The 21,574-nt window shown below is 43.0% G+C and overlaps 1 protein-coding gene across 2 annotated transcripts in view; it reads left to right on the forward strand.

Annotated features, from left to right (window-relative positions):
- The window catches only part of GOSR1 (golgi SNAP receptor complex member 1), a 39,836-nt gene extending 18,268 nt beyond the window's left edge, over positions 1-21,568 (forward strand). Inside the window, exons 3-10 of one of the 2 annotated variants that reach the window (XM_010722101.3) lie at positions 165-272; positions 1,738-1,825; positions 2,049-2,156; positions 2,557-2,648; positions 3,032-3,106; positions 14,367-14,396; positions 20,182-20,264; positions 21,212-21,568. In XM_010722101.3, coding sequence (XP_010720403.1) covers positions 1,781-1,825; positions 2,049-2,156; positions 2,557-2,648; positions 3,032-3,106; positions 14,367-14,396; positions 20,182-20,264; positions 21,212-21,336 — 558 coding nt within the window. In that variant the 5' untranslated portion in view covers positions 165-272; positions 1,738-1,780 and the 3' untranslated portion in view covers positions 21,337-21,568. The remainder of the gene's footprint in view (positions 1-164; positions 273-1,737; positions 1,826-2,048; positions 2,157-2,556; positions 2,649-3,031; positions 3,107-14,366; positions 14,397-20,181; positions 20,265-21,211) is intronic. The other variant, XM_010722102.3, reaches the window with a different exon arrangement.
- The last annotated feature ends 6 nt before the right edge of the window (positions 21,569-21,574 follow it).

The following is a 21,574-nucleotide window of genomic DNA, read 5'->3' on the forward strand; positions in this document are numbered from 1 at the left end:
AGCCCCGCGGCGGGGAGGCCTCGGGCCGTGTGGGGCGCGGCCTGCGGGCTCTCAGCCCCCGTCCTCCTCATCCGCCCCTTGGGGCCGCCTCTGTTTGAGGGCTCCGCGGGGTTCCCCGGGCGGCCTGGGGCTGTATGTGACTCCCCTCCGCTCCCCTTCCGTACAGATCTCAGGAAGCAGGCGAGGCAGCTGGAGAACGAGCTGGACCTGAAGCTGGTCTCCTTCAGCAAGCTCTGTACCAGCAGCCGGGACGGGCGGCGCGACAGGTATAGGTACTAACACGTTTCTTTACGTTTTACTTTGCTCTTTGCAGCATTTGGTTCGTGTCTGTGGTTTGCTTAACGCTGGTCCCCACTACAACCTGTGGCGTTGATGCACAGTTGCTTAAGAAGCTTACTTTGCGGTGCTGGGCTCTGAGAAATGTCTCTTTCAGGTGCCAGCATTGCTGGACAGGTGTGCGTTCCACCTGTGAGAGCACACAAGGCAATGGGGGAAGCTGTATTTAAACTTCAGTTTGTAATTCATGGGATTAGCACAGCTTGAGTCAGAAAGGGCCTTAAAGACTGAGTTTCAGCGTCCCTGCCATGAATGAGGCTGCAACTCAATTATGGGGGAAGTGTGTGAGGGAAGGATACGGCTTCCGTAGTGCACAGTACAGCTGCCTGCATCGTTTCCTACTTCTCCCTGCATTACAGTTCGCAGGGACTTCAGTAAATGTTTTGTGCACAGGCAGCTCAGCTTCACACCTCCCTGGCAGGGGGCCGTGGTGCTGGTGGTCCTGTGCAGGGATGAGGGAATTGTGACACGGGGCTGCAGTGACCAGCCCAAGGAGGACACCAACAAAGTGGGGAAGTGAAGCAGTCAGTCTGTGGCAGTCCTTTCCCAAGGGTGGCTGTTATTTCTGATTTCCTTTAAGGTAAGTCTTAGTAGGGAGAGCTATATATATATGTTTGTATGTATACATAACAGAGTTTGTTTGAAGAAATTATTTATTTAGGCAGATTTGTATTTGACTGGAGAACTAATATAAAAAAACTTACCAATTCTTTCTAGCTTAAGGACTAGAGCTGAGGCCTTTCTGCAGTTCCAGAGCACCTGGCTATCAGCTTCTTTGTCCTTGTGTGCAGTCTTTAAAAAATGCCATTCTTTGCCTGCTAATCCTGGATCCCCACATTGCATATATAGTTAGGAGAGTGATTACTGTTTGTATGTGTGTTGATTTCAATTCTTTTTCAAATCAGTGTTTACTTTTTATCCTTCTCAGGTTATGTCTTGATACGTACAAACCTGTGTATCCTACAGCCTTGAGTGCTTTTTGTCCTTTGACTAAAAGTTGCTTTCATTACCAATTTCATTGCCCATTCCTTTGAAGTCTAAGAGTGTTTCTTGGTTTTCTACCATGGTGGGTTGGGTATAAAGTTTCTGGAGGGTGAAATGATTTTTTGAATCTTTCACTAAATTTCTGTTCTAGAAACTTGAGAGCAACTCAGAAATAATCATGTTGCTCTCCAGTCAGATTCTGTCTCTCTTAGCTCTGGGATATATAACTTGCTGTTTGTTCTAATTGTCTTACTTAGTTTTGCCATCCTGCACAAGATGTTCTGATCTTGCTCTGGTTGTGGAGATAATCATTTGTTTGGTGTCGTTTCTTTGGTGCATCTTCCAAGGGGAGGTGCTGTTCTCCCCAAGTGGTGCAGGTTGTTGTATGTTTTAGTAATTTGCCTTCTTTTTCCTTAGCTCTGACACCACTCCTCTCTTAAATGGGTCGAGCCAGGACAGAATGTTTGAGACCATGGCTGTGGAGATTGAACAGCTTCTGGGAAAGGTAATACACAAATTACTGATTTTTATTTTGAAGTATCACAGTACAGGTTTTTGTGATGAGTGTTTAGAAAGTAATAGCATGGGTGGTAAAGAAGTGTGTCTGATGTTGTGCATCTCATATAAGGGAAAGCTCTTTCACCTTATACATTGTACATTTCCTACAATAATAAACCGTTTCAGGTTGGTTTTGTTTTTGTGTTGGTTTGTTTGTTTCTCCCCTACAGCTTACTGGAATAAATGACAAAATGGCAGAATATACAAACAGTGCAGGAGTTCCATCCCTGAATGCTGCACTGATGCACACATTGCAGCGTCATAGAGACATCCTGCAGGTAACAAGCACGTGTTTCTCTTGTGTTTTATTTCTTTGGAGTAATTATTAGTATTACTGGCAGCTTGCTCAGATACACTCCGGATGCCTGTTGGCTGGGAGAAGGCTCTGTGAGCTCCCAATATGAAAGAAACAACAAATCTGATTTATTGAAAAACATCTTCCCTGACATGTGCTGCAAGCACAGGATCTGAAAACATTCTTACAAACAAACTTCTCCAAATGAGGTCGGGGTTTCAACATCTTCATGTGCACTTGGAATGTGATGTTAATTTAATAAGTTGGTCTTAGCTGTTCTGTAGCAAAAAGGCTAATACTTGACAGAGATGGCAAGATTTGAGTGTCTTGCTTTGGTAACTTGATCTCAGGGCTCTAACTTTGGAGTGATTGTTTTATTGCAGGATTATACTCACGAATTCCACAAAACCAAAGCAAACTTCTTGGCAATAAGAGAAAGGGAGAATCTGTTGGGATCAGTACGAAAAGATATTGAGTAAGTTGCATTGTGTATTGCAGCAGTGCTGTGGGAGTGTGCCAGAAGGGAGAAGGCAGCACCTCCTGTAGGAGTGTGCTTGGCTTGGGTTTATCCTCTGCACTCTGAGCAAAATGAGAGTAGTTGCTTGAGTTCACAACTCTTAATGAGCTTCTGATAGAAGTATTTGGTGGTTTTGTTTGCTAATTTTAACTGTGAAAATGAAATCATGTTTGTAAAAGTAAAATTGCTAAGCACAGATTACTTAAAAATGTTTGAATGTGACCGAAGCTTTTCTGGTTGGTCATTTCAGAGCGACACAGCATGATGTGTACATGAATCAGTAATGTCTACTTAAAAGCCTCTGGAGAAGATGTTTTTCAATGTTTGTTTTTTGCATTTAGATCATATAAAAGTGGGTCTGGCGTGAACAACAGAAGAACAGAACTATTCCTGAAGGAACACGAGCACCTTCGGAAGTAGGTGTCACTTGTTATTTCTGGATAACTTGCACATCTCCTTATGGTGGAGGTTGCAAATTTTTCTGGGGGGTAAAACATTCCAAATTCCAAGTGTGGATGAGAACTCTGTGATTTTTTTTATATCTGACGAATGTGTACAGAAGGCAATGGAAGAGACTAATTCCCCAATATTTGTGAGTTGTCTGTACTTTATTGGACAAGGAAAACAAGAGGTGCTGCCTTTTGATTCTTGCTGCAGAGCACATGAGGTTAGGAGAGGTTTTATTTGTGCGTTCCCCACACAGCAGTAGCAGAGCACTGGCAGAAGAGCACTGTTGGTGTTTTGTGGACCACTGGGATGCATAGTCAAGAAGTAGCACTGATCTTGCTGTCTGTTCTTGGCTGAAGTCATGCTAAGCTGCAGGCTCGCACCAGAGGGCAGGCTTTCATTTAAAAGAAGGAACGATTTCAGTCTGTCTTCAGGTTGAATTTGTTGCTAGGTGTGAATGATCAGGGAATGTAAAGTTTCCCCAAAAGAAAAAGGAGGCTTAATATTTTGGAGTTGAACATCAGTTGAACGTCATGCTTAAATTATCTGACATTGATTCCTTAAGTTCCTTCCAGATGTTGGGATTACTATTTTGAATTATTTCTTGGAGGGGTTGTGAATACTTTATTTTAGACAAAGCTACAAATGAAATATTTCTGAAGTTGTAAAATTCACTTCTGAAAAGCTGAGGATCCTCTGAGTGCTCTGTTTTGAAAAGATGAAAGCTTGAAGTTTTGCAAGCATTACCTGAAAGATGTTTTCAGACACTGAAACCAGAGCTCTGTGGGGCATCCATTGCTTTGATCTCTTCAAACATACCAAGCTCTCCGTATGCTTCAAGGATAAAAAATACGTGAAAAATAAGCAATTTCAGAAACATTTAAACCATCTTCTGGGTGATAATTTGAAGATATCAATCAAGGCTAAAAGAAAGAAAACAAGAACTTAATATGAGTTGGGGATGTTTAGGAAACAGAACTAAAACTAATCATAGAGCAGTACTGCACAGCAGAGATAACTTGAAGGTGTGTGAAGAAGTCTGGAGTAGAAGGAGAAGGCAGCTTTGGCAGGAAATCAAAGCCTGCAAGATGCACAGAACTCCTGAATTGAGACTCTGTAAGCTTAGATATACGTGCTGGCAGAGGAAATGACTGAAGGCTGTGTGTGTTTTGAGGTGTTTGCAGTTCGGTGAATGGTGGTGCTTGGCTCATTGATAGAAATAGGCACTGCATGTATGGGCAACTGGGAGAGTTCAGATGTATTTTTAGTGAAGTTGTGAAACCTGTGAGAAGAGCTTGAAAATGGAGATGGGAACACACAATGTGCAAGGTATTATTGTGAGCTGCAGAGTGGCGACAGTGCCTCAGGAGTGATGTATTCCTACTGAGTAGTGGAGTACACACTTGGTTGTGACCCTGCTTAGTGTTTGATCTCAATAGTATGGGGGTAAGGAGAAGTGCCAAAAGCTCTTCTTTGGGTGAGCCTTGGGACAGATGTTGGATCTCTGCTTTGTGCCTAAATCTGCCTTTTGACTTTTCTGCCCTATATCAGACATCATCCTTTCTGGAAAGACTGAGAAGGAAGGAGAAGTCTGCCTTCTCCATATGTAGATAATAAGAGGGGAAGTAAAAAATAATAATCTGTGAGTACAAAAGTCTGATGAGTAAAAGGATCCAACGTACATTAAGCAGCAAGGGAATGAGAGCAGCGGGAGCACTCGGTGTAGCACACACACACTGCTCTCCATTAAGCTGTGGGCATTGGGCATCCATTTGGATTCCCTTCCCCAGGCTGGTGCTGCTGCTGTGTCAGTGCTGCTGGCACAGGCACTGTGCTCCGGTTCCTCCCATAGCTCTGGGTTTAGCAGGGAGGTGGGTTTGTCTCAGTGTTACTTCCTGGGGGTGAGAGGCATAAAGAGTGTTTCACCTTGCAATTTTAGTTCTGTACCAATGGTTTGTGGGTTGGTTTTCATACCTCTGGAGAGAGAAGCAACAGTGCTGAAAACTGTAATAAAAATTGTAATAAAGATTTTAACACCTGCTAATTAAAGAGAGGCAGGAAGGCAGTTGTTGTTGCATGCTGATGTCCTGGTAATATTTTACTTCATACCTCAGGTCTTTTGGCAAGGCAGCTGCTTAAAGAAACATCAAATCTCACATAGCAGCATCTCTAGTTGATTTTCCAATATTTGTTTCCTTGGGACTGTGCAGTGCAGTAAATGTGTCTGTATGCTTTTGGCACGGAAGTAAACAAGTCATTCTTTTTCTTGTAATGTTTTCCATCTAAAGGAAACAAGAATTTTGATGAATAGACGTAGCTGAGCAGTTTATAAACTGCTCTGAAAAGTGCTGCCTCAGTGGATGGAGTCCTGTGGGCTCGATGGGCGCCCTGAGAAGTTCTGCAGTTATTGATGAGCTGTGCCTGAAGTCAGCAAAGAAGGGAGTAATGCGTTTGATTAAATTTGCAGTGCTGCGTGTGTATGCAAGTGAGAACGTTTGTCCTGTTAGTGCTGAGTTGTTGGGGAATGGGGAATGAAACTGTGTTCATCAGCTCTTGCTGGAGCTTTGTCCCGCCGTTGTTGGATTGCTGTGATTACTGCCTTGCTGCTTAGCTCAAAAATCAGACATTTGCCCATTTCCAAGAGGAACGCTGCTGGTGGCTGTGCTGGTGCAGATGGCATGGGCTGATTTAATCACCAGCTGGCTCTGTTTGTGGTGAGTGCTGCCCTGCAGGCCCTCAGCCCAGCCAGGAAGGAGGTGTGCAGCTTCCTGGGGTACGGGGTGAGATGAGGGGCTGTGCCAGGGGCACAGAGCAGTGCTGTGTGAACACAGTGGGGGGGGGAGCCCAGGTAGGTGGGTGGCACGGTGGGAGGAGAGATAGCAAATCACAGAAGGGTGTTTGCATTCTGCATGCAAAAGAGGAACGGGAGAAGCGAGCAGGAGGAATAGGGGGATTTGCAGCATAATTGTGCTATAAATAATACATACCTGGCTCGTGGAGATGGTGGGGATAAATCAGCGTTTGTGGGGGACTTTCATAGAATCATAGAATGGCTTGGGTTGAAAAAGACCACAGTGATCATCTGGTTTCAACCCCTGCTATGTGCAGGGTCACCAGCCACCAGACCAGGCTGCCCAAAGTCACATCCAGCCTGGCCATGAATGACTCCAAGGGACTTCATCCATGTAAAGCACTCTGAGGTATTAAATGTCTCTACTGCTACTATTGCATTTCATGTTTCTACAGAACCATATCAAATTTCCTGTGTTTTTTGGGGCAGAAATGGCTGCATTCTGTAGAGAATAATCACCAGGAAACCTCCTTCAAACTTTTTTGGTAACACAGTTGAGTTCTTAACAGAGGGAGTGACTTCTTCACCATTTCTCCCTCTTCCAACTGATGTTGCTCACAAGTGCTCAGCACTGCTGTGCGCAGAGAAGTCAGCTTAATGAGATGCTGAGGCACGTTACAGGGATCTTCCTTTGTGCTTTGTGGGAGAAGCTCCCAGCATTCTACCTGGCTGTAATTTCCTGTTCTTTGTTACTCCCTGCTCTGCCCTGTGGGCCATCTATGCTCTGTGTTGTGCTGCTCATGTCACTGGGGGGTTTCGGAGCACCTCCAGCATTGGCTCAGACCCAGAGTGCTGCCATGGCCACCCCTTCCACCCCACACTCACCTCCCATTGCAGGGGGATGCACAGATGCTTGGGAGCAGCTGCTCCAGCTGTTCTCCTCTGCATCTCCATCACACAGAGCAAAGAGAGAGACTGTAAGAGAAACAGCTAATTCACCAATTCCTTCCTCCTTCCCAGAGAGGCTGGGCACAGCAGGAGGGAGCTGTGCTCAGCCTTCATGCCCAGTGCCTCAGAACTGCTGAGCTCTGCTGTAGTTGGGCCCAGTAAGGGCTTTCTTAATTGCTCTACTCGCCTCTAAATTGAACTTATTTTGTCTTCTTGTCAAAGCAGAATGCACTGCTATTGTTGCTTTGTTTTCGTAATTTTAATACAGATTTTAGCTGAAGCCGAGCTTGATAATGAAGAACTTTCTTTGCTTTGTAGCAGTTCTGGAAAAAGCCAAATAGATCTGCTATGAAAGGCAAATCCGTGCTCACCATCAGCTTGGTTTGGACTGTTTGGCAAGAAGCACTGAAAAAGGTGCAGTTTGGCTGCATACTTGCTGTGCAATAGTAATAGAAGGCTGCAGTGCTTTGTGTATTGAAGTGGAAGATACAATGCAAGGCAGGAGTGAGGAATCTAGGTTAAAACGTTTCCACGCTGTGATTAACTGAAAGAGCTCGAGCAGCATTGTGTCACCAGTTTCCCAAATGCAGTTAAATATCTTTGGCTTCTTTGTTTCTGGAACAGGGAAAGTTGGGCAGTGATTGCATTAGAAGTGCTGGTGCAAGCCAATTGGGATGCTCACTGTAATTACCCTGCAGACTGACTCGTCTGGTGCAGCTTTCAACCTCCCTAACGCTGAGTTTTTGGGAGGGCTGTACGTGCCATCCCAGAGGCAGCACAAATAAACTGGTTTTTAAGGAAGAGATTTGAACAAAGGAGCTTTTTGCTATCCCAGAGCAGCACGACAGCTTCTACTCCTGTTTCCAAACCCAACTCTGTGTTCTCATTCTGCTCTGTCTCCTGTTGCAGCAGATTTTTCTCAATGGCAGTTGCACATCAGTGACTCTTCCTTCAGCCTGATCCCTGTGTGGGGCTGAGTGGGCTTTATTTGTGAGCCTGCTGGCAGAACCTCATGGCAGAATGACACAAGGCTGTGTGACAGCAGCTGCATCATCTTCCTCTTTAGCATTCCCTGCCTGAACACAGGATTCATGCACCTATCACCACACTTATCCGCAAAGCTGGTCTGAGCACAGCGCATCTGTTTTCATATCTTAATGATAAATGTTTCTCAGTGAGAGGAGGCAGTTCTGGAAAAAAACTGGGGAAAAAAAGACTGGAAAAAAGGCATTTCGCCACTTATTAGGAGTGTAATGTGACTGCATGAGCGAGTTATTGAAGTAGTTTAATGAGAATTTGGGGAGGTTCAAAGGCTGCAGGCAGTGAAGGAAGATGCTCTCCTGGGTGTTGTTACTATTTATAAATAATTTTCTAAAAGAATGTGAAAATCAGCCTTTAGCATTTCAGGATTTGAAAGAGGTTTTCCCTTTAAAAATAGTTTGAGCTTCGCTAGAGTAAAATCAAGTGGTGCTTTTCATCTTCCTGTGCTATATTTAAGGCTTCAAACGAACAGAACAACCACTAAACTAAAGATTCTGTTTGCCTCACAAGGTTTATTTGCAAGCTTTCTTTACAGTTAGATTTCATTTAGAAGGCAGTGAGGATAAATTCCCTGATGCCTGTGGTTGTGGTGAGATGGTTACACCTCAATGTGTTTGTTGCAGCAAGGAGGGGAGGTACCTGCATGCTCTGGGGGCTTCTTTTGGAGATTCCAGCACTTCCAGAGCTACACCAAGTTGTGCAGGTGATCAAGGACACAGCCAGGCAGCAGCATTGAGAAGCTCAGAACTCATGGTTGGTACAAAGTGTGGAAGTTTCTGTGTTCATTTCCATGTGCCCCCTAGGAAAATCCACCCCAGGTCTTTATAGGCATCTGCAGGAACTCAAGGGCAAACCCTCACAGTGCAGTTGGGAAAAATGACCTGAGTACATCATGAACAAAGGAAACTAAAGATTGAAGCTCTGCTCTGGTTTGTGGTTCTGGGCTTTACCTTAATGGCAGCGGCTGCCCTTGGTGTGGGAGGCAGGGACATAAAGCCACCCTTCAGACTTCACAGCTCCACGTGCACTTCTGAAGCAAGTTGCTCATTTCAGAAATAAACAAGTCAGCCACGTGTGCTGATTTGCTTTTCGTTTTCCTTCAGACACCATTTCTTAACTAGGACAGCTTTCCTTCCACAAGAGCTGCATTGAAGTTGGGACTTTGACAGGTACCGAAACTCATCTTCCATGAGTAGGTTCTGAAAAGTAGGTGTGTTGTTTGAACAGATCCGACAGTTGTGGAGTTCTATCGAGTTTCTTTTGTGTAGCTTATTTAACATGAGCAAATTAGCCCTTATTTCAGAGGAGCTGCCTCTGGTGATTGCAGAGCTCTATTTATCCTCAGCGAGCACTCTGTTCACATATAATCACAACAGTGATGCATATAGTATAATTTTCCAGCTACAGAACATGTTAGTATCCCCATTTTTGAGAAGGAAACGGTTTTAAAATTAAGACAAGTTTACTCCTGATGCTCACAGCATTCTAGAAAGCATTCTAATGCAGATATTCCCTATAGAAATGTTTTATGAAGCAAACATCTTCCAGAGGAGTGGACCCCTCCTGCTGTTGTGATTACCAGAAGATATGTTGGTTTGCATATATGTGTGTGTATGGATACATTAAGCAGTGATTATTTCTGTTTTTCAGGAATAGATATTGTATCTCTTGGAAAATTATATTACTGTGTAAATGTCACTGTTGAGTTTATTATTTGAACCTCTGTACCACTGCTTCAGAATGAGGTGCCTATCATCTTCACTGCTGTGTGGAAGGCACTGCACATGTCCTAGCACCCTGGGTTACTGGACATAAAGCATTGCCCTCTCACCTGCTGAGGTTTAAAATGCATTATTTAGTTCACTGTACAATTGCAAGAATCCTTTCCTGAAGCATAAGAAGCAGGTAAGTAGTTCTAACTTCAGGTGCTCTGGTCAGGTTCTAAATGGAGGCTGTGTAGCTTCCTACACCTACCAAAAAAACCTCAAAACCACAGCAGAGTTAGGAGGCAGAAACTCAATGTGTATTTTAGGCTTTGTACTAAAATAAAACTGGGTTGTCATCTCAGGGATAACTCTCACTTTGTTTCTGTGCTAGCTTCACTGGAAATTAAGAAGACACTTGAGGTATTAAATACCAAGTTGTGTGGCCAGGTCCTCTGGAAGGCGTTCTCCTTGGCATTCCTTTTGGGTGTGTGAGTAGTAGGACAATTTTTCCAGCTTTAGGGAAAAAAAAAGTTGAGGTAGAGAAGAGGCACAATTTTTTTTTGTTACAGTACTGGTTGTAAGCAGCTGTGTTTCATGGAATTGGTGCATCGATCTCATCGTTGTGCACAGCACAGCACTGCTGACAGGCTATCTTGGTGTCCTCTATTCTGTCACGCTGGTGTTGGACACTGAAGGCTGTGTGCTCTTACAGGTGTTACTTGGTTTTGAGGGTTTTTTCCCCCTTGGTTAAAGGTATAATTTAAATTGTATCTTTTAAACCAGAGGAAATATGAAAACTGCACTACTACTGAGTGCTGGGTCCAAGGAGATGCCGATAGAGCCCATTAGTAAGTTACTGGAATTGTTCTGACAGCTGTGGTTACTGATAATGACTTACAGTAAGGCCTGCCCTCTCCCTTCATTTAACTTTGTTCCTATGGGTAATAGGGAGCAATTACACAGGAGGGTCAATCTATCCAGGAACTTTCCCAACCATGGACAGAGAGCCTCTAGAATCTTCATTATGTGGCTCTTGGTGCCATCCTGGCTTTGGTTTTATGCTTACTAATAGGCAACCAGCTGCTGCACTTCATTTAGATGATAGGAGCTGTTTTCATTTTAAGTTTTTAACTGCGTTCTCTGGGTAAACTGGATAGTGCAGATTATTGAGAAGCCTCTTATTTCCTTATAGATCTGCTTTGAAGGAAGAAGTATTGCTGTTACTCACCCTCCTGGGACTCTCAGACATCAGGCACTCACAGTAGTCTTTCTGTGTGCCAAAGAGCTTTCTTGGCTAACTCCTCTTTTTGCAGAAACATTTATTTTACTCTGCTGATAGTTCTCAGACAAATACATGGAGTGCAGTGGAGGTGTGGGCTGTGCCCTTTAGAGATCCCAAACAGCGTGCTGGTGTCCTCCAGCTTCTGAATGGAGCTCCACCCCAAAGCCACGGCATCCCTTGCATCATTCTCTAAACAGCCTTAGAGAAAAATCTTTTTTTTATTTGCAGTCCTGATGTAGGCAGAATTACAGATGTTAGATAGCTGCAGAGCTGTGTTAGCTTACCTCCAGTTCAGATTCAAAAAGGCTCTTCTCGCTGTAACCAACGCGCTGTTGAGGTATTTACTTAATGATGTCGTTAGGAGTCTGATTTTAATGAGTTCTTTATCACACAGGACTGCAGATTGGCTGTTGTGTTGTCTCTAACCTCTCACGTGCTGTTTGCACGTGTACAAGGTAGATGTGAAGCATCTGGAAGGGAACCCAGCACCATTACATTGGTACCTCCTGCCTACAGCAGTGGTTTCTGTTCATTGTAGACTAACAAATTGCGTTGACTTAAGAACAACATGATGATGTGCTATCATGATTTTTCTTCTCTTTTCCAATGTTGCAGCTCTTCCTCATTCTTCTTGAACACGATTGCTGAGTGTCACACTCTCCAGCACAGTGATCCACAGAAATAAGATTGCTTACATGTGTAGAGCTTGAAGTCACAGTGACATTTACACTGTTAACAGTTTGTTCCTCTGGGGCAAATCTATACATGAACATAATGCTCGTACTTCTGCTGGTTTTTGTTGTGTTGTTATAGGCTGTTATTTCATTTTGGCTACTGCAAGTGGAAGTGTGAAAGCCTTGCATCTCCTTAGCACCCGGCTTGGTGCTGCTGTTAATGAACCAAGGGAACCCACTGGTTGTGTGGGTGTTGGAACCTTTCTGTCCCTGCTTCCTGAATATTTGTCCCATGCAATGCAATGCCCATTCAAGTCTTTGTTTTTGACCAACCTGCTCTTCTCACACTGGCAATTTAAGTTGAGTATTAGTAGGCAAATGGACTCTTTTTCCTCTCTGCTGTGTATTCATAGCAGGTGCTACTTCTGCTCTTCACTACCAACACAGGAACCAGTTTTTTGTTGTTTGCACAGACCTCTGCTATACGTTTTCATAGAATGGGTTGGAAGGGGCCTTTAAATCATCTAGTTCCAATCCCCCTGCTATAGGGGGCTCCTTAGAGCCCAGATTGCTCACCAGCCTGCCCTTGAATGCTTCTCTTTTTCTCTCCTTGGGTTTCTATCCCCTCGGTGTATTTGACTCCATGCTCTTGTGTTGGCTCCAGTCAACAAGGCTTCTTCTGCAGCAGTTTTTGTCTTCCTTAGCATCTGTGTCTGTACCAGCTATGCACCTCCAGCAGAATTTTCTTTCTTTCTTTGACACTGGAGTGAATCAAGCTTGATATGAGTCTGATAAAATCTGAAATATCTAATTTCTTATCACAGGGAAGACTAAATTCCACTTCATGTTTTTCTAGTTAAGTTCTTACAGAGCTTAATAATATTTAGAACTTCTTCAATGCTTTGGAATCTTGATGGCACTGAAGCATTGCTGGGTTTTTTGGGTGCTCGTGGTGTTTCACTTGTGAGATAGGAATGGCTGTGATGGGAATATCTATGTAAGTATGATTTGCTTCATCATAATCTGCATAGTTGTATTAGAGTATCAAGTATGCTCTGCCACATTTGCATTCCTTAAAGCTCCATGTTGCCTGGTGATTCAGGACTGTGAAAATAGAAAAGATTTGATGCGAGCAGCTTGGGGAAGCGAAGGCTATTGCTAAATCTTACAGTCAGAGCAAAGTAAAACTGGTACTTCTATGAAGAAAGAAAAAAGAAAAGAGAAGAAAAAATAATTTTAAAAGCTAGGTGTAATGGGCACACAGCTTTTCTATCCTAGAAGCCTATTTTACTTAAGAGGAAAAATTACCTGTCCACGTATTTAAATGATGAGCTGCGTGCCCGGTCTTTTCTGAAGATAACAGTTGCACAGAGGCCTGATTATTTCATGTGCATGACTGCTGCTGCTGGATCTGTGCCACTTATTGCGGTAGGTGATGACCTCAGCATCTTTTAGCATTCCTTTGCATAGTATTTTTAAATGACTTGGTCAGAGTGCCATCTGTCTCGACAGGTGAAAGTGCCCAGCTTACTGAAACATATGGCAAGTCAGATTAATATTGCCCAGAGTGATCTCTTGCTTGGATGCTCATAAGGCAATGTCCACTGGAATTGTCTTTGCTTGGAAAGCAGAAGAATAAAATGGAGATCTTCCGAGGAACTCCATAATGTTTTGGATGTGTGAGATACACAAGATTATCTTTTTCAGTGTTTTGCCTTTTGATTCTGTCAAATAGTTAAAATTTGACCTAATCATTGTGAGATTGGTGTGAAACAGAGTATTAATGATCAGACATCTGTAAACATCCCCTCCACTCACCCTACCTCAGTCAAGCTTTGGTTCTCTGCTCCCCACTGTGCTTTTGGTCTTCCTTAAGCCTGGCTGTTATTTTTTGTAACTGTGAGGTTGTGCACCTGCTGGACGTGCTCTCAGAGCCTTCAGAAGAGGAAATAGGAAGAACATACTGGAAGATGTGTTCAGCAAACCTGTGTGTTTTGCAGCTATTTATTTAATGAGAACGTATGAGTTAGCTCAGTCTGCCCTTCCTGCACATCAGTCATTCACAACACAATTCATATGCAGCTCATCTTTTTCAATAGTCAGGATGACTGTCTTGTAAGTTGAGAACCATTCATCTTGTGACTTCTCCAGTACCAATTAAATGCTCTGGGTTCTCGTTTGAGTTCTCTGTGCCCCTGGTAATAAATACCCCACAGTGGGTGAAAACAGCTTTACTTCATTAAACCAATCAACTCAGAGCTGATCTGGCTCTTCGGAGCATGGCTTTATTTTGGGAGCAGAATGAAGCGTTCCAGTTGCAATGTTCTCAATGTTTGACCCCAGTTGGGTCCCTCTCAACTCCAGCTTGGGCAAAATATTTGTAGTGCTCTGTGTGCTGTCTCCGTGTTTCAAGCTGTGGACTTGCCAGAAGTAGCAGCTCTGGTGGAGTCTCCATCCTTGGAGGTGTTCAGGAGCCATGGAGACGTTCTGGGATCATGGCAGTGGGCATGGTGGGGATTTGGGTCGGACCTGGGGGTCTCAGAGGTTTTACCTTGCTTATAGTTGGGAGGTACTGCTCTAGGGGATGCTACGTGCCTCTTCTTCTCCAGAACTCTCATTATATGTGTGCCAGATCTACGTTGTAGTGAACAGCAACTGTGTTCTGAAACAAGACTCACCAAGGGTAAATTTGTGAAGGATTATGTCATGGAAATCACTGATGTAGCAATCAAAAGTACTGAATGCCTGTTCCTTTTTTTAACTTTGTTTTTTCTTCTTGGCTTTCAGCTCAGATCGGCTGATAGAAGAAACAATAAGGTAGGAATGAATTTACTAATTTTCATTATTTTCTGTACAATCAGTATTTGCACTGAACTGTGTCCAAAAGTCTCAGTCACTTTCTTTATACAATAACTGTATTGTTCACAACTTGTACTACAGTGAAGCAGGGTTTTATTTTTACTATTCAACACTGACATAATGGTGCTACCAAAATATTTTATTCAGCCTAATTTGGAAAATTTGGGTTTCTGTTCAAAGATGAATACCTTCTATGGCAACAGTGAGGATGGCTGAGCAAAGGGAATCTCAGGTTGAGTTGTTGAGGGCCATTCCAATAGTGGGGCTGTTTTTTCTCAGGGTTACTCTCCTACAGCATGATTTTCTGTAGTCCTTTGACGTGTTCAGCATCCCAGTGTGCAGCTGATATTGGTAGGCACTTGGTCCTTATGGGCTTGAGTGGCTGTTATAAGCATAGTTACTTATTCCTTGGTTTTCGTGTGGTTTGAATATTTAAGTGCTGCCTTCTCTAACTGATCTAGAAATTTTAGAATCATAGCATTGCAAATTACTTTTATCATCTGTGCTCTTCCCAATCTTTCATTGAACTCTGAGATTTTGAAAACCAATAATTCAGAGAGCCTGACTTAATGTTTCAAGTCTTAGATATTAGTTTTAAAATAAAAAAAAAAAGGAAGAAAGCAAGCAAGATACGGTTTCAGATAATGCATGTACTGGCATAAGTGATAAAGAGGAGTAATTAGAGGCTCTGTGTCCATTAAGGGCTGGCTAGCTTAAGTACATTCAGTGGGCTCAGTATAATTAACATGGTGGAAGAATGTGTTAAACCACCACGTTAATGTGCTGTGACAAACCAGAAGTGGTCACTGCCATAATGTCTGGGAATGTGGAGGTAGTCTCTCCTCAGGCTCATAAAGATATTTGCCAATCTGAGCACAGATATTGTGAGTCTTCACTTTACTTTGGTTCTCATCTTCTCCTGATTAAACATCCTCTCCTTTATTGCCATATTTGTAGCCCTGCTTTTCCACCTCATAAAAACACTCAGTCAAATCTCTTCCTTGCTCTCCTTGCTCAAACATTCTCATAACTAAAGCATTATAAAGCCTGTGATGACTTATTAAGCTTGATATCCTGCAAAATGACTCGTATTATTTGAGCTCTTTCCCTGGCCTCCTGATTACGTGTCACTGAGGAGTATGAGAGTACAAGATGAGTGAAGTCCTGAGTGGATTGGCTTGCAAGCTGAGGCTCAAACAGGGCACCTACCTGTGTGTTGCCTGAGTTCCTTGACGAGCTGTGAGCCAGCCCCGTGGTGTCCCAGCCACAGCATCATCAGGAGGTGACCTGCCTGCTGTAGAATGGCTTTGAGTTCCATTTGGGTGAGCTGCAGACCTGTGGTTGACTATGAATCCACCAGGGATGGTTTCTCATGCGATAGACCCAACTGCCTGGCTCAGCTCAGAGCTCCTTGCTGCTGGGTGCAGAAAGCTTTCCTTCTGTCAGCAGGTGAGCCATGATTTTAGGAGGCTGGAGCACTCCTTGTTGCACCACTTATTACCTGTAGTAAACAAACTTCTTGTAGCCATTGCCAAAAATGTTCTACGTTTCTTTTTGTAGAGGAGGAGTTGGGTAACTACACACATCACACAGGACATGCTGCTTGATTTAGATCCCCTCAATTCACTTCTGTCTCTGGTGAAGCCAGGGTGATTTTTTTGTCACCCCCAGTGGTTGGAGGTGTCCAGGTGTGGTATTCCTGCTCTGACTTGCAATGCACTGAAGTGCAGGGCCCGACTTGCCCTGTGTGTGGTTCTTCTATGGAGCAAGCAGACCTGCAAGAGGATGCATAGGTGCTGAAGCTGTCATTCCAGATGTTGTGTTAGCATGAACCTTATAATGAGATTTTTAAATGAATTATGTGACATGGCTGTTAACTGCAGCATATTTCTTTCCAGAAAGGAGTGGGAAGTGATAGTTTGTACTGCAGTTCTTTTGGAACTGTGTTCACTTGTCTTGGATATATTTAAATATAAGCATAGATTCTGCTTAATATGTTTGGTGTTCTCAGGTTTTCATTTTCAAACATTATCACTTTCTCAGAATAGCAAATGATTTATTTCTTGTTTTCCAACAGCTTATATTTTTAGGTTGGTTCACTTTGACAATTTGCTACAGTTTGGCATGCACAGTGTGACCAGCTCCTAGGAATTCATTGTAATATTCCTTCTGATGCCTGATTCGGGCTCACTTGTCAGTCTTTGTCTATTGGCAGGATGGATTCAGAGCATTTTTGCTTTGACCAAACCCATAGATTAAAGAAATAAGTAGAAAATTCACTAGTGTTAAGGCCTGACTTCACAGGGTGGGGAGGTCTGAGTTAGATTTTGAGTCCTAGCTCTGCTCAGGAGAGCCTGCAGGATCTGGGTGAAATCACACTCATTTCTGGGGGAACATTTCCTTGGTTTTCATCTGAGCCTTCACCAGAAGACACGATAATCTGTAATGAAATTGGAAAGGTTGTGTGTGTGTATGGATATGCCTAGATATGTATGTGTGTATATGTATACACAAGGAACAAGCAATGTAGTCATAATTGTTAGCAATTTAGAAGCAGAGCTTGCATTTCTATGCCTAGTCACTGAGTCCATTCCCTCAGTCACAGATGTTGTCATGCATTTAAATAAGCAAGTATGATTCATGAAGCACAAAGTGAAGCAGAACTTCCCATAACTCGAGTTATTTTATTTTTAAAAGCATGTCTTGTTCCTTTAGAGCTTTGTTTTAGTTCTGCACTCATACAGATGGGACTGAGCTACGTGAATAAGTGAAGCAAGGAGCTGACTCTTGGTAGGTTTGGTTGGCAGATACACTGCATCTGAACGGCTGCTACGTGGGGTAAAGGTACCCAACCCATCCCTACTGCCTCGGTCCAGTGCAGCACTGAGAAAAGTTCGTGCTGTAGTGAGCGTTGTGGCATGGGGATATGTTTTAAGTAGTTCAGTCCTGATACGAATTCTCAGTTTTCATTAATGCTGCCACTCTTGTAACGTGGACTTAGCAGAGGTGTCTTATCATTGGGAATCATCAGTCAGGAACAATTGAGGAACCAAACCGTTCCTGTGGACTGGGGAGCTTGGGAAAGCTGGAGGATCAACGTTCATCATCTCCAAGAATGCCTTGAGAAATGATCACTGTTTTGTTGGGAAGAAAAGTTCACTTTTAAGCCTTAATTCTGTGTCGTTCTGCTGAGTGAGTTTGAGAATTGGATCTACCACAGGGAGCAGGTAGATTCCTGAAGGAAGAATTTAATCTTAAACGTTGACTAGAAGTCTCAAAATGAAAGAAAAAGTAATTCTTCATCTGGAGAGATTGCTGTGTCAAGTGACTAAATGGGACCAATGCTGTGAACAGGAAGAAGATTAATTTTTTCTAATTAAAAAAAAAAAAAAGACATTTGTCAGTAAACAAATGATAACAGTGAGTTAACGAGCATATGCTGGGGGTGGGAATGGAATCAGAGCTGTTTAATGAAGAATATGAGGATGCCTAAATGCTCGAGACTGCAGAAACAGACAGGGACTAGTTCCCAGGGGCTGTGCATTGCCATTTTGGTGGTGCTTAAGCAGTAGTCCCAGGTTCACAAATACAAAAAAGGCTCAGGTAAACCAGGCAATATTTCGGGTGATCAGTGCATGAGGATCGGTGCTTTCTGTCTGAATTTGAATTTTAGTCCTAAAATGACTCTTCCATGTAACCACACAGATCAGTTGTGTCAACAGAGCAGGTGAGTTGGTGGATCCACAGCAACAAACGCACACACTGCTTAATGCCAGTAGCTGTACAAAGCAAGAGGAGCTGCTTTGGTCAGTTCTGCTTGCACTGAGGAGCAGCACAGGTTAATGGATGGGCACCTCCTCCTGAACCCCAAGGAGGCCCCAGCAAACCCTGCTGCTTCCACACAGCTCCAGTTTCACCTTATGCTGATTTGACACTGTATAAAACAACTGAAAGCCATAACATGCATGAAGGTTGATCTTAGTAAGCCCAGAAGCATCCATTGTGTCAGGGTTCTGTTTGTTCGTTCTGTTTTGTTTTGAAATGCATCTCAAACTGCAGAAAGGGGGCTGGAAAAGGCATCCTCCACCTAAAGAGAGAGATGCAGATTTTTTTCCTTTTATGTTTTTGGGTTGTTTGGTTTTTTTCCCAACTTTGACTGGCACACAATGGGGAGGTAAGAGATACTGCATGAAGGTCTCCTCAAGATGGAGTAGGCAGGTACAGTGGAAGGGAGCCTGAATGAACTTAATGCTCCAGACATACTTAGGGCTCATTGATCCAGGCTCTTTCCTTAAGATGCCTCTGAGCTCTGGCAGTGACCTTGTGCTGTAGGTCTGAAAGGGCCACTGTTGGGCTTGGCTCTGCTGGGTTTTGCCAGATGTTGTGGTTGGCTGCAGTGCCCTGGTGGAAGAGTCAGTGGTACGTGAGATGATTCAGGCACTGAGAGTGAGCAAGCATAAAATGCTCAGGTAAGTTTGGATGTCTGTATTTGGTAAAGGATTCTTTCTCCTATCTGTTCATTTTCCTATCAAATTGCAGCCTTAGCTCTCTCCTATCCTCTGTTGTATCATGATGTTCCAGTTAACTTTCACTCTCCTGGAACAGTTTCCCTCCATATTTAAGGCTTAGAAACTTATCCAGGAACTCCCTTTAATCATTGTTATTCATGCAGGTATAGAATTAATGTAATTATAGAATAATAGTCAGTAGCAAGTGTCATCTTCTGAGTTGTTATCCCACAACATTGTATGGATGTCCTACTTTTTCTTTTTGCAAGGAGAGCAGCTCAAACTCAAATTCCTCAAACTCTTCCTTCTTAAGCGCTGTAGCTCCTGAACTAAACTTTTATATATTGTTTCTCTATGTGTAAATGAGTCTGTTTGTCCAGGCAGAGCTCTTGCATTCAGTATAGCTACATGGAACATCACTGGGACTGCAAGTAGTAGCCTACCCTTTCGTTTTCCGTGGTAGAACTCTTGGTTTTATGGGCTGAGGAGATGCTTCAGGTTCGAAAGAAAATTGTCAGCTGAGTATTTCTCTAAAATCTTCTTTTACATGCTTTATTACTTAAAGAGAGTAGTCGCTGCCCTCCAACTTCCAGAATGTTTTGTACTTGAAATGGGGATTGATTTTATATTTACTTGTATTGTGTTCTGATATTTGAAGCGAGTACGTCTGGGTCGACCAAGTCTTACTGAAGAAGCAAAGTATGAAAACTCCATTTCCTTGTGTGACATTAACTAGGACTGAGGGTCAAAAATGTGATTTTTTTTTTTTAATGCTGTTATGGAAGTGTCATTTGGTACAATTTAATGATACACCAGCTTGTAGAAAACAACAAAGTTGGACTTTGTGGGACATGAATCAGAAGAACCCAAGCTTTGTGTGCTCAGCTGGAGTTGGGATCTGTTTGATTCAGCAAACTTCCCAGTTTACAATGTAGTCTGGTAGGGCACCTTTAGGCTTGCTGGTAGTGGAACACTCGTTTCTTACTGGGGGTGGAGGTGCACCAAGACCTTCAAAGAGTTCAAAGAGTCGTTGTCTTCAGTTGGTAATGGCTTCTACAAAAAGAGAAATCATGTCAGGGTAAAAGAGAGATTAATGGAAACAAATGTTGTTTCATTCATATTGCTTCACCTCATTCATTGTTCTGCAGAGAGGTGTTGCCTGCTTGCTTTCCTGTTGTTTTAACTGTAGATTATTCTTAGCACCAGCAACTTGATCCACTCTTTTCTTTATCCAGCATTGCCATGGCAACGAAAGAAAATATGACTTCGCAGAGAGGGATGTTAAAGTCAATACAGAGCAAGATGAATACCTTGGCTAGTATCCTTCCTCAAAAAAACTGTGCTGCCAATGCTTAAGAAAGAGGTACAGTAACTTCTTTTCAGTATGTCATTGATTCAGGGATCAAAATGCTTTGGGATGCCAACAGCTGCATAACCTGCGGTGCTCTTGTTGGGTTGTGGTTGTTTTTTTGATCTAACTGAAGTCTCTTAATGACAAATTGGTGATGAGCAAATTGGTTTTATTCAACTTTGAATCCTGCGTATAGACCCATGTCTATATTTTTCATGTAGAGATCTATAACAGCATTTATTACCTTTCCAACTCTGTGTGTTGGTTTTGGCTTTCAAGATCAGAGCAACTGCTGCTGTTTGGTATTATTTATAGCTCAGTATTCATCACCTGAGGATTCTTCTGTCAGTCACAGGCTTGCAGATGTTAAGATTTGGGTTTCTTAGCTTAGGATACATTGACATTAGTGTGATTTGACAGTAGGAGGAGTTCTTCATGTGCTGTGCAGGGAATAGTGCATATTCATGCAATGTGCATGCTTCTCTCAGTCAAATGCCTTTGCTTGTTCCCTTAGCCAGTAACTATTCCATTACATAAATATCACCAAAATTTTGCTCCCTCCCCCTTTTTTTTTCCCATTTAAACATACTTATTAAGAGTAAAAAAGCTTTATATTGGAGATGACACCAAGCACTGGTAATTTAGGTGATCAAATGCTGAGTTCTATGTAAATTTGAACTCTAACCTGTTGCATTAACTCTTTTCTCTGATTATTAGATCATAATTTCTCTGCCTTATTAGCAAAGTACAGCTGTAATCCTGCTTATCTTGTTAGTTTTCTGATTGCATCTTCTCCCTCCAACCTGAGAGTGGTTCTGTACTTCGTGGCATTGCTGACTTGCACATACAGAGTTTGGGGCTGGTTAAATAAGTCACTGTTTTTTTGGTATGACCTTGACTCACCCTGCTTAAAGATCGGTTCCCAGCAGTGAACAGCCTGATCCAGAGGATCAACCTTCGGAAACGACGGGATTCATTCATTTTGGGCAGCATCATTGGCATCTGTACCATCCTACTGCTGCTCTTTGCCTTCCATTGATGGATGTTCCCCCGTGGACTCTGCTAAACTCATCACCACATCCCTCCCCCAGCCAAGGAAAAGTGAGCAGGGGAAGAGATGGACTTCCATCAGCCTGCTCCCCCTGGCTGGGACCGTCAGCATGGTGTCTAGAGTTGATGATGATAGACTGCAACACTGGTTTGGGGTTGAAGCTGCAGTGTTTCTCCTTCCCTGCCATACATCTTCCTTTGGTTAAATTTGGTGGGGGTTTTTTTGT

This window comes from Meleagris gallopavo, chromosome 21, assembly GCF_000146605.3.
Source record: "Meleagris gallopavo isolate NT-WF06-2002-E0010 breed Aviagen turkey brand Nicholas breeding stock chromosome 21, Turkey_5.1, whole genome shotgun sequence".
Classification (NCBI taxonomy): Eukaryota; Metazoa; Chordata; class Aves; order Galliformes; family Phasianidae; genus Meleagris; species Meleagris gallopavo.